Source organism: Myotis daubentonii, chromosome 4, assembly GCF_963259705.1.
Source record: "Myotis daubentonii chromosome 4, mMyoDau2.1, whole genome shotgun sequence".
Lineage (NCBI taxonomy): Eukaryota > Metazoa > Chordata > Mammalia > Chiroptera > Vespertilionidae > Myotis > Myotis daubentonii.
Genome location: NC_081843.1, coordinates 15,038,610 through 15,051,362, shown reverse-complemented (window position 1 = coordinate 15,051,362; position 12,753 = coordinate 15,038,610). Strand labels below are relative to the sequence as shown.

Here is a 12,753-nt window from a genome sequence, read left to right as displayed (position 1 = left end):
GTGAGCCCCACCCTGGTGAGGATGATGCCTGGAATCAGGAGAGGGTGTGCAAAAAGAGGCAGCAACCAGGCAGACACCCAAATCTCTTTTATTGGGGGGATGGGGCACTGGGGAGGAGCGGGCCCCAGGCCCAATCACTGCACAGCTTGTTCATTGGCACTGCTTCCTGAGTCCTGTGGCTTCATCACGTCAGGCAGCTCTGGAGGGCTGGAGAAGGGCTCAATGCGCAGAGCTTCAAATGCATCATCTGGAGAAGAAAATGGGGGGGGGGGGGGGGCTGGAGGAAATACCTCTAACTTCTGGGACCTCCAAGCAAACCCCCCAAAGTGAGTCTCCTCCACAGCCCTGACCTACCTACATCCAACTGCCCTATTGGAATGTCTCCCACCTCTACAGGACTAACTGACCCTGTTCTCCCTGAGCCTGGCCATCCTGGGGCCCATTTCCTTACCTTCTGAGCCCATCTCCTTGTTTCCTTCACATCCCTTCTCTACCAAGCAGTGATTTAAAAAATCTAACCAGCCCTAGCTGGTTTGGCTCAGTGAAGAGAGCGTCAGCCCATGGACTGAAGGGTCCCAGGCTCAAATTGGTTCAAGGGCATATACCTTGGTTGCAGGCTCAATACCCAGCCCTGGTCAGGGTATGTGCGGAAGGCAACCAATCGATGTGTCTCCCCCTCTCTTCCATTGTCTCTAAAAATCAATGAAAAAATATCCTCTGGAGAGGAAAAAAAAAAAATCAAACCAGACTATTTTACTCCTCCTCAAAATCTTCCAATAGCTTGTAACATACTCTGAATAAAATGTCAAGCTCTTGCTATCATGTTTCTCCAATCACTCTACTGTGTTATTCCAAGTTCCCATATCGAACTCTTTCTGCCTCAGAGCCTTTGCACTTACTGGTCCAAGCCTGCCATTCCATGACATTCAAACCAAACCACCTCAGAGAAGCCTTCCCCAGCCATCCCACATGAACCACCACTCTGCATCCCAATGCCCTGTGCATTGCCTTGGAAGACTAAACTGGCCAAAATGACTCTCTGTTCTTCAGAAACACTGGCTTCCCTGTCAGCACAGAGCAAAATGAACCCCACCCATTTCACTTTTTCTTTCTCCTTTATTTATTGTTAATCCTCACTCTATTTTTCCATTGATTTTTGGGAGAGCGAAAGAGAGAGGGTAGCCAAACCGGTTTTGCTCAGTGGATAGAGCATCGGGCCTGCGGACTGAGGGGTCCTGGGTTCGATTCCGGTCAAGGGCATGTACCTTGGTTGCGGGCACATCCCCAGTAGGGGGGCGTGCAGGAGGCAGCTGATCGATGTTTCTCTCTCATGGATGTTTCTAACTATCCCTCTCCCTTCTTCTCTGTAAAAAATCAATAAAATATATTTTAAAAAAAATAAAAAGAGAGAGGGTAACATCGATGTGAGAGAAACACATTGGTTGGTTGCCTCTTGCACAAGCCCTGACCAGGGCCTGGGCCAGGGAAGAGCCTGCAACCGAGGTACGTGCCCTTGACCAGAACGGACCCTGGGACCCTTTGGTCCACAGGCCGACGCTCTATTCGCTGAGCCAAACCGGCTCGGGCCCCATTTCACTTTTCTTCTTCACTTTCTTCCACCCAGAGACTTCCCTTTATCTGGCTCAGGGTTCTCAATCTATTAGGTATCCCCAGGGAAAGTTGGCCATATCTGGCAAAACTTTGAATTATCATAACTTGGGAGGTGGAGGTCTGCAGACCTTTTCCATTCCTTGGATTAAGTCTGGATGATGCCATTTAACACTTGAGTTGAACACTGTCACCTCCCTAACTGAAGCCAGTTTGTGGGTGAGAAGATAGACCAATGTCTTGTCCTTCTGCAAGCTGCACAAGGAAACAACTACCCACATTAGCAAATGACCTGAACTCCCCATGTACAGTTAACTTATCCTTAATATGGCACAAGTTTTTGGTCTGCAGAGATGCTGGGAGATTAAGTGATGCGCTGCTGAGAGAATGCCTGCCAGGGTGTCTAGCTCAGGCAAGGTCCTGGCAGCTTGCACCTGAACCATGTCTCCCCTACATAACTGCTGGCAAGTCTGTGTCCACATCTCCAAAATATGGATGGCAATGCTTACCTCTCAGGGCTACCAAGAGGATGAGATAGGCCCTAGCCAGTGTTCTTAGTGGTTAGAGCGTCAGCCCAAGCACCAAAGGGTCTCTCTCTCCCCCCAACTCCCAATCCTCCCTTCCACTCTAAAAGTCAATGGGGGGAGGGGAAATCCTTGGGTGAGGATTAACAAAACAGAAAAGACAGTAAAATGAAAATAAAACAGCACAGGGCCAGGTACTCAGTAGGTCCTCTCTCAGGTCCAAGATGGTGGCGGCATAGAAGGTTAAACTCGCCCCCTCCCATGAGCAAACTCCAAATAATAGAGCAATTCTTCATGCAAGACAACTGAAAGTTGAATGAACAATTTCTGAACAACAAATGAGGAAGAGACAGAATAGGGAAGGTTGGGAAGTCACAAAGCCATCTAGCAGCTATGGAAACTGGACAAAGGAGCCAGTGAGCACCATTGTTTACATTCCCCTACACTTGATAGGGCTGGGGAGCTCTATCCAGGTGCTTTGGCCTACCTGCAAGATCACCACTGGGTGTTCCTGGCTACATTGCAGTCTTTAGCCTCTCAACAGAAGGAACAAGCCAGGAATAAGGCATCACCACAAATACCTGGCCTCCCTGCTGGGAGCCACTCTAGCCCCTATAGCAGTGATGGCGAACGTATGACACACGTGTCAAGAGGTGACATGCAAACTCATTTTTTTGGTTGATTTTTCTTTGTTAAATGGCATTTAAATATATAAAATATCCAAAATATAAATCTTTGTTTTACTATGGTTGCAAATATCAAAAAATTTCTATATGTGACACGGCACCAGAGTTAAGTTAGTGTTTTTCAAAGTGCTGACACGCCGAGCTCAAAAGGTTCGCCATCACTGCCCTATAGGCTAGTGCTCCAACTAAGACTACATAAAGGTAACTTCTTCACCAGACCACCTTCTGTACAATAAACAAAAAAGAGCATATACAGAGAAAGGTGGGGAGCCCGGGACTCCAGGAATTCTACAAGGTTGGCATTGTTTCCCCAGAGTTGTTTATGTCCCCCTCCGCCTCCACCAGGGTAGTCATGGGCTCTATCCAGGTGCTCTAGCCTACCTGCAAGGTCCCTGTAGCATGTTCCCAGAAACATTGCCTCAGCCCATTTCAGCCCCCAACAAAAGAAGCAAGGAAAATCAACAGGTCATTACTACATGCACCTGGCTGCCTAAACCCCCTGGAGCCATTCTGGCTCAGTGGGCAAGGCCTCTGGACGCCTCTTACTAGCCTGCCAAAACCACCCAGCGCACACAGCCTATACAGGCCACTTCTACCTCAGGCAACTTTTTCATGACTGGGAGAATGCTATTTTGTTTAATTCATATAAACAAAGTCAAACGAAATGAAAAGACAGAAGAGTATCTCTTAAATGAATGAACATGAAAAATCCCCAGAAAAATACCTGAAGGAAATAGAAACAAGTAATTTTCCTGACAAAGAATTCAAATAATCCTAAGGATGCTCTCCAAACTTGGGAGTAGAAAAGAGGAACTTAGAACTTCAACAAAGTTAGCAAGTATAATAATTAAGCACACCTTTAGAATACATAACTGAAATGAAAAATACATTAGAGGGAAGCCCAGGCTACCCGGCCAGTGGCTTCCCTCTGCGGAGCCCCACAATCCATCGCCCGCAGAGGGAGCCTCAGGCCAGCCAAGCGATCGCACCCCACGCCTATCGCCTGCAGTGGGAGGCGACTTAACCGGTAAATTCTGCCAAGCATTCAAAGAATTAAACGTATCCTTAAACTATTTCAAAAGAGGAAGAAACACTTCCAAACTCATTCAGCATTACCCTGATACCAAAACCAGATGAAGACATTACCCCCCCCCCCCAAAAAAAATTATAGGTCAATATCTTTGATGGACATAGATGTAAAATTCTCAACAAAATATTAGCAAACCAGGATTAAACACCATGACCAAGTGGGTCATCCCAGGGATGCAACGATGGTTGGACAACCATAAATCAATGTGATACATCATATTAACAAAACATAAAAACCATTTGATCATCTCAATAGATGCAGAAAAAGTATGACAAATTAAACATCCTTTTATGACAAAAACAACGAAGTGAGTATAGAAAGAACATATTTCAACATACTATACGCTGTATATTACAAACCCACAGGTAATTTCATACTCAATGGTGAAAGCTTTTCAAAACTAAATGGAGCCAGAGCTGACATGCAGAAGGAACGGCCTTGCATGTTTTATGCCTCAAATCTTTGGAATGTTAAGGCAAAATAACCTTTGGACTGAGCCCAAAGCAACACTGTGTCCTACAGAAATGCTTAAAATTAAAACAAGAAAGCAGTTATTTTAACTACTGGACTGAAGACTATTGGACTAAAAATCACAAATACTGTTTAGAATTAATATTGCTAGCCCTGGCTGGTTTGGCTCAGTGGATAGGGTGTCAGCCTGCGGACTGAAGGGTCCCAGGTTCGATTCTGGCATGGCTCAGTGGTTGAGCATCGACTTATGAACCAGGAGATCACATTGAATTCCTGATTGTGGGTTCGATCCCCAGTAGGAGGGGGCATGCAGGAGGCAGCCAATCAATGATTCTCTTCATTGACCGTCTCTTCTTTACTTCTCCTTCCTCCCTTCCTTCCTCCCTCCATCCGTCCCTCCCACCCTCTCTGAAATCAATCAAAAACATTAAAACACACACACACACACACACACACACACACACACACAAAGCTACACCCAGACAGCGACCTCAGTGGTTGAGCGTCGACCGCTGAACCAGAAGGTCATGGTTTGGCTCCAGGTCAGGGCACATGCCTGGGTTGCAGGCTCGATCCCCAGTTAGGGTGCCACGCAGGAGGCAGCCAATCAGTGACTCTCATCATTGATGTTTCTATCTCTCCCTTTCCCGTCTTCTCTGAAATTAATAAATATATACATATTAAGAAATAGAACTACGTCACTAAATAATTTTTGCACTGCAAAAGATATCAGCAAAATGAAGACAACCGACTGAGAGAAGATATTTGCCAATGACACATCTGTAAGGAGTTAATATCCAAAATATATAAGGAAACAACTTAACACCAAAAAAACAATCCAATTACATAAAATGGTCAGAGGAGCCAGAACCGGTTTGGCTCAGTGGATAAAGCGTCGGCCTGCGGACTCAGGGTCCTGGGTTCGATTGGGTTCGATTCCGGTCAAGGGCATGTACCTTGGTTGCAGGCACATCCCCAGTGGGGGGAGTGCAGGAGGCAGCTGATCGATGTTTCTCTCTCATCGATGTTTCTGGCTCTCTATCCCTCTCCCTTCCTCTGTAAAAAATCAATAAAATATATTTTTTAAAAAAAATGGTCAGAGGACCTGAACAGACATTTCTCCCAAGCGGATGCACAGATGGCCAACAAACATGACACTCAACATCACTAATGATGCAAATTAAGTCACAATGAACTATCACCTCACATCTGTCAGAATGCTATCATCAATAAATCAACAAGAAGTGCTGGTGAGTAAGTAGAGAAAAAAGAACTCTCATACACTGTTGGTGGGACTGTAAACTTAGTGTAGCCACTATGGAAAACAGTATGGAGATTCCTGAAAAAATTAAAAATAGAGCTACCATATGACCAAGTAATTCCACTTCTGCGTATTTATGTAAAGAAAACAAAAACACTAATTTGAAAAAATACATGCAGCCCTTTGTTCATTGCAGCATTACTAGTAATAACCAAGATACAGAAATAACCTAGATGTCCATCAATAGATGGATACAAAAGATGTGGACATACGCACACACGATGGAATATTATTCAGCAATAAAAAAGAATGAAATTTGGCCATTTGCCATAACATGGATGGAACTAGAGCAGTGATGGCGAACCTATGACACGCGTGTCAGAGGTGACACACAAACTCATTTTTTTGGTTGATTTCTGTTAAATGGCATTGAAATATATAAAATAAATATCAAAAATATACATCTTTGTTTTACTATGGTTGCAAATATCAAAAAATTTCTATATGTGACACGGCACCAGAGTTAAGTTAGGGTTTTTCAAAATGCTGACACGCCGAGCTCAAAAGGTTCGCCATCACTGCCCTAGAGGGTATAACACTAAATGGAGTAAGTCAGACAGAGAAAAACAAATACCTTATAATTTCACTCATGCGTGGAATCTAAAAAGAAACCCAAAACAAATGAATAAATGAAACAAAACAGACGCATAAATAAGCTGATGGTTGCCAAAGGGGGAAGAAGAGGAAGGGGGATGGGAATTAAAAAAAAAAGTTCCCTGTAAATATAAACTGGTATCATGAATAGGGACCTTTGAATCCTTCATGAAATAGGCTCCAATTTCTACAAGCATCTTGTTTGCGAGGTAACAAATACAGTCACAGGATATTGCCTGACGTTTGTGGGCTGGGAAAACACTGTCCTGGAAGAGTAATTGCAGGCTCCCCGATGACCCCCTTAACTTTGGCTGTCGGGCCCTGGCTGGCCTGGCGGCCCCTCTCACCTGCCCGGAAGGCCAGCCCCACAGTGGCTGGGGCCTGGGGCCTCGCTGTTTGACTGGTGAAGCCACACTCGCCCAGTGTCTTGCTGTCATCCAGAAGTTGGTCGTCCTGAGGAGAGAGGCAGGCAGGGTTGCAGGAGGGGCCCCGGGAGGGTCAAGTCCCAAAGGCTGCTCTGGTCAAGAACTACAGAGGGCGTCAGAAAGGGTAGAGAGACAGCCCACAGTAGGGCCCAGGCCCACCACAGAGTTTACCCAAGTTCCCGGGGCCAGTCAAGTCCTTCCAAGCTGGAGCCTCCCAAGGTAGGGCTCTGGAATGTTGGTTCCCAAACTCCAGGTGAACCTAATTTTAAGAGCCCATTAACTCAACCTGGCCACAGGCAGACATGGTTCGAATCCCAGCTCTGCCACCCCGGACCAAGTAAACTTTTTGATGTGACGTTTCCTTATCTGTAAAATGGGAATTACTGGAATTCCCAGCAGGAGGTTTCAGAGTGAAGGCGTGCACCTGGCAGGGAAGCCCCAGTAGGTACCAGCCACTCACGTGAGGGACCTCATGCTTCCAGAGACTTCCATCAGGGGCTGACACACCCGATTCCCCAGTGAAAACCCCAAACCACAAGCCATCCTTGCTAAGTAACTCGCTGGCTGTAAGAAGGAAGGGGTGGGGGTGCGGGAGCTTTTATAACATCAGCAAGGTTGGGGAGGAATCAGTTTTGTGAAGCGCTGGCGGGACCGGATTCAACCGGACTCCTCCGCGCACCATGTCTTTGTGCGGAGTGTGTGTGTGTGTGTGTGTGTGTGGGGGGGGGGGGGTCAGTGTGGTTCTGACGGGCCTGCAGAGGGGTTAGGGTACCCGGAATCAAATCCTGGCTCGGCCAACGACCTTGGGCTCTTAAGTGGCCACCTTGCCGAGCCTGTTTCCTTAACAACAGAGCAGGGACGTCCGGGGCCGGCGCGGCGCGGGTGGGACCGTTTGCGGGGATCAGCTGCGATCAGCACGGAGCCTGGCGCGCGCCTTCCACACCCTCCTCCATCGCGACCTCAGGTGTGGCGAGCGCTCTCGCTGCTTCCTCTCCCCGAGTTCGAACACCGCCCCACGTGGGGGAGGTTCAGCCCGCGGCGTCCACTACTGTTTACATCAACGACGCTGCCTCCGGGCGCCTACGACCAGGCTCAGGGAGGCGGTTCCGGGCAGCGTCCGCCCGGGCCCCAGCCATCGCCAGGCCCCCACCCTCCCGGAACCGGCGGGGCCGCACCTTGTACAGCCGCTGCTCATCGGGCGGCCTCTTGAGAATGCCCTCAACGATGCGTTTCAGCTCGAACACGGTGCTCGACTCCTTGGCGTCCGTGAAGATGGTGGTCTTGTGGCGCCGGATCATAAGGAACACGTCCTGGGGGCAGCGGATCGGCATCACAGGGAGCCCGACCCCCCCGACCCCCGCGCGGCCCGCGGCCCCCGTCGCCCCCGGCCCCAGCCCAGCGCCCCTCCCCCACGCCCGCTCACCATCGTAGCAGCTGCCTCTCCCACTCGACGCGCCGGCGCGGCCGCGCTCCGCCCCCGTTCCCGGCGTCCCTCGCGCTGGCCCCCAGCGTGCCCCGCGCCCGGCGGCCCCGCCCCGCGGCCGCCATTTTAAGTGATCGGAAAAAGCGGGTCCCTCAGACTGTACGGCCGGCCGCCATCTTGGCGCCGTGGCGCGGGACGTCTCCGGCCGGGGTGGCGGAGGTGGTGGGAGTCGGGCAGGGGTCGTACGCGGGAGGGACGTCGCTGGGACGGCGCCATCTTGAGAGTGGCAAAGCGAGGTCCGGGTCTGGATCTGGCAGCGGGAGGCCCGGACGCAGGGCCAGCCTTCTCTCGTTGCTATGGGAGACCAGCTTATGAGCGTGGCTACTCCCGCATCCAGGAAGAGTGAATGGATGATACGCTTCTGGGTCGCTGGGGAGGCAGCATGAGCATCTCAGTGAGCCCCGGTCTGCCGCGTGCAGGGGCCTGACGCACGATTCCAACGGCTCTCGGCGGCCATTGGAGGAGCTTTTCAATGCTGGCCCTCCAGCCGCCGTATAGGAGGACTGTCCGCACCGCCCTGCCCCGCCTCAGGCGTGAGTCCGCTTCATCCGGCTCAGGGCGTTCTGGCCTGTAATGGCGCTAGGAAGCTGCTGCGGGGGCCCGGGGGTGGATCGGGCCGGCTGACCGGGCGGAAGCCGCAGGCCTGGAGCAGCCGCCGGGAGCAGAGGAGGGCGGGCCCTGCCCCAGGCCCTGGGCGCCCTCCGGCCGCCCTGCCCGGGTCGCCTTGGCCTCGGTAGGGCCTGTAGCCTTGCTTCCCTGGCTGCCTGTCCACGGGGGCAGCCTGACCCACAGCCCAGCCCGCCCTTCCTCCGCGTTGGACACTGCCCTGCGTCAGTGCTCTGCAATCACACTAGAGCAGCGGTTCTCAACCTGTGGGTCGCGACCCCTTTGGCGGTCGAACGACCTTTTCACAGGGGTCACCTAAGACCATCGGAAAACACATATATAATTACATATTGTTTTTGTGATTAATCACTATGCTTTATGTTCAATTTGTAACAATGAAAATACATCCTGCATAGCAGATATTTACATTACGATTCATCACAGTAGCAACATTACAGTTATGAAGTAGCAACGAAAATAATTTTATGGTTGGGGGTCACCACAACATGAGGAACTGTGTTAAAGGGTCGCGGCATGAGGAAGGTTGAGAACCACTGCACTAGAGCAAGGGATGGAGGCTTTTGGTCTCCTGAACCCACTCCCAGGGTCAGCCCCGGTGTGTGTCCCAGAGGAGCCAGTGAACGGCGCTGGGCGGCAAGAGCTCTGCAGGTGTTGGGCTGCAACGGGAGTGCGTGGAATCCGCCGCGGCCCTGAATCACGCTGGGGGCTCGCTGCACAGGCTCGGCTCAAATCAAGGGATATTCAAGTCCTGGTTCCAGCGCTGGCTGTGCAGCTTTGGGCAGCTAACCTCACTCATCAAGGCCCACTTTCCTCTTCTTCAAGATGGGAAAGGAACCGTTGGTAAAGTTTGTAGAGCCTCTCCAGGAGTTAGCACTAAACAGATGTCTCCTGAACTCTAACTGGAGGTACTTTTTACTTCTACTCCCGGCTCCTCAGGAGCCCTCTGAAGTCCCTTCTCCCCTTGCCACTCTCCCGTCCCTGGGCCCCAAGGCAGCAGCGGCTCCCCGCTAGCCCGCCAGGTCCAGGCTGACCGCCCCTTGGGCTTCATCCCGGAGTCAGGACGTGGTGGGGCAGGTCCCTGGCCAGCCTGAAAGTTTCCTTCACATCAGCGTCTTTGTGAACAGAGCGTTGGAGGCTTTGAAGTGCCTGTGCTGCTGAGGAGGGGAGGGAGGGCGAAGAAGGCAGCAGCAGACCTCCCAGAATGAGGCAGGTGCAGACGGAGTCCGGGGTGCGGGGACAGGAGAGGTCCAGGCCACCTGCGGCCCGAGCACATCTGTCTGGAGCTGGGCTGTCCTGCAGACCGTCCTGTAGACAGCTGACCTGTCCGCCCAGCTTGTGCCCCAGCTGATGTTCACCAGGAGTCACCCTGGAGGCCTGGGGGGTGGGCAGCGCTCTTAGCCCCACCCCCTCCCCCTGAGGATCATGCCTGTCCCCAGCCTCCTCCAGCAGCCGAGTTCGAGCCCCAGCCTACTGACTGTGATCTTGGGCAAGGCACTGAGCCTGCACCTGTTTTTCCATCCTTGAAGAGACTATACGATGGGACGCCTTAGGATATTTGGGAGTATTAATGAACTAATGCACAGAGCACAGTGCCAGGGTTTGAGTAATGATGTGTCTGATCGAAACTGTCTCAGGACCCCTGGCCTGGGAGCGGTAGTGAGTCCTTCCCTTCAGAGGGGGAGGTCTCTGCCCGCTTGGTCAGCTGGTTGCAGGAGGTGATTGCCGGCATCCTGTCTTTCAGTGCAATGATACTTTGTACCCGTAGGAATGGGGTGGGGGTGCAATTTGAGGGAGAACGGGCTGACCACCCCCAACCCCTGTGCTCTGTGGTCTCGCTTGGTGTATGTATGTCCTCCCTCCTAGAGGCCATGACAGAATGGAAATCTTAAGGTGAGTTGGCTAGCTGGCTGCTCTTGCTTCTCTGCCCAGAAAGGCCTGGACCTTTCTGCCCCCTTGCCTCAACTACCCACGTTCATGACAGGTACCCTCCAAAGTAAGCCTGCAGAGTCTTGGCCGTGGTGGGCCTTCTCCTCCTGTCTATTTTTTTTTAACATTGATTAATAAATACTAATTATAAATGACCACTAGTTATTAGTGTGCCTCTCATTTGTGGTGTTTTACAACTAACTAATCTCCATGAGGGAAGTGACATGGAATTTGAGTCAGTTGCCCAAATTCAATTCTGGCTCCATCTCTTACCTGCTGTGCACCTTAGGGCATATCACTTAACCTCTCAAGGCCTGTTTTTCACCCATGGGTGGGAAATGAAAACACCCAGGAGAGCCCACCCATGCCTGGGACAGCAAACGTGCTCAGTGGGCAACACCATGATTGCTGTAGCCGTCAACGTGACTCTCCCAACAGCCTTAATAAGGCAGTTGTTACCAGTTCAGATGATGGGCGTGGCAATGAGGCTGAGTCAGTATTGGCGGAGACATGGCCATCTGGTTGTAGCAGCACAGACAGGAGTAGGTGGGCAACTCGAAGAAGCCTACCCTGGACAAGAGACTAGCATCCCCTCTGCAGCCATGGTGGGCCCAGGAGCAGGACGCACGGCCAGCAACCCCCCCCCCCCCCCCCCCCACTGACCTTGCTGACAGGATGCTGCAGTACAGGGTGCTGTGCCAGTGAGCCTGCAGGCTGAAAAGTGCTGCAACTTGCCCAGCCCCACAAGGCTGCCACACCAGGAATAGGCCAAGAAGAATGGGGCTGGGAGGCCACAATATCAGCATAGGAAGAAGTGAAGACAGCGAAGGGAGCAATTCCCCCTCTACCATTCCCAGCTCCCCCTGGAATCAGACCGCATGGGTTCAAATCCCAGCCTACCATCTACCAGCTGCATGACTTCGGGCCTCAGTTTTCTCATCTGACAAATGAAAAAAACCTACCTCACGGAGCCTCAGTGAAAAACCCACTGAGATAGCCCAGTAAAGCCCCTGCACAGTGGCCCAGCCTCCTGGTAAGAGCCCGACCGGAAGTAGCATTTCTTCTCCTTCACTGGCCCTTCCCTTCTCTGCCCAGTTCCTGCCCCTACCCCGCTCCCAGGCTGCGCTTTAGAACCTGGGCTCTGAATGGGAACCCATCACTAAAATCACAGCAGGGCCAAGGCTGAGGAACCCTGGCTCCAGCCCAGGCTTGTTCCCGTCTCAATGCTTTGGGAGGCATCCCTTGGCTGGCTTCAGACTGAGAAAGAACTGGGAGAATGGCCAACATCACCCCACAGGGGTCCTCTGGGTTCCACCGCAGATGTGACCACAGCCTTTTGCAGGCTGGTCTGCCACAGCCACACCCTGTTCTGGGCACCCTAGTCCCTGCTGCCCCGGTCCGTACACTCACACTGCCTGGCCTGGCCTGGCCTACAGCGGCCCGGCAGCGACCACCTGGTGCAGCCACTTCCTCTCCTGGGAGAAGAGGGAGGAAGACGAGGCCTAGCCCCTGTGGGGCAGCTGCACTTGGGCCTCCCCGCCAGGCTGCACCTTTGATGATGCCTTCCCGTTACCTCTTTACCGGCTGCTGCTGTCAACTCCAAAGATTAGGCTTTGGATTTTCCAGGTTTTGTTCAGTTTCTTGTTCTTCCTGCAGCTCTAGAAACGGAGCTCTATCTACAGAATGGGTGTCCTTGGGCTGGGGATGAGGAGATGGCCGGTCCCAGGCACATGAAGGTGGGCATGGAGCTGTAAAAGGTCTAAGCCAGTCTCCAGATTCAGGTGTTGGGGGTCCTGGGTGTAGGGGTTCTGTGCAAGGCTAGGACCCAGCCCCAGACTCCCGAGGGCATGGGTGGGGCAATGACAGAAACTCCAGCCAGGCCTGCTTGGGGGCCCCGGCCCCTTTTGGGCAGAGGGCATGATGCCAGGTGATCCAGACTCCTGAGCCTGGTGGAGGCCCACCCTGCCCCCAGGTACTTCATTGCGGTGGGGCAAAATC

At 52.0% G+C, this 12,753-nt stretch overlaps 1 protein-coding gene and 1 long non-coding RNA gene across 2 annotated transcripts; one reads left to right on the top strand and one right to left on the bottom strand.

The window, feature by feature from the left end:
- Positions 1-72: 72 nt before the first annotated feature.
- Positions 73-8,282, bottom strand: ELOB (elongin B). Its single transcript, XM_059692881.1, has 4 exons — positions 8,143-8,282; positions 7,895-8,029; positions 6,642-6,747; positions 73-247 (listed from the first exon to the last, which is right to left on the bottom strand). Exons 1-4 carry the CDS (start codon positions 8,143-8,145, stop codon positions 135-137), a joined length of 357 nt encoding a protein of 118 aa, XP_059548864.1. The 5' UTR covers positions 8,146-8,282; the 3' UTR covers positions 73-134.
- A 133-nt stretch (positions 8,283-8,415) lies between these two features.
- On the top strand, positions 8,416-10,910 carry LOC132233000 (uncharacterized). The gene is made up of 2 exons (XR_009452531.1): positions 8,416-8,544; positions 9,414-10,910. It is a non-coding gene; the product is annotated as an uncharacterized LOC132233000 (long non-coding RNA).
- The last annotated feature ends 1,843 nt before the right edge of the window (positions 10,911-12,753 follow it).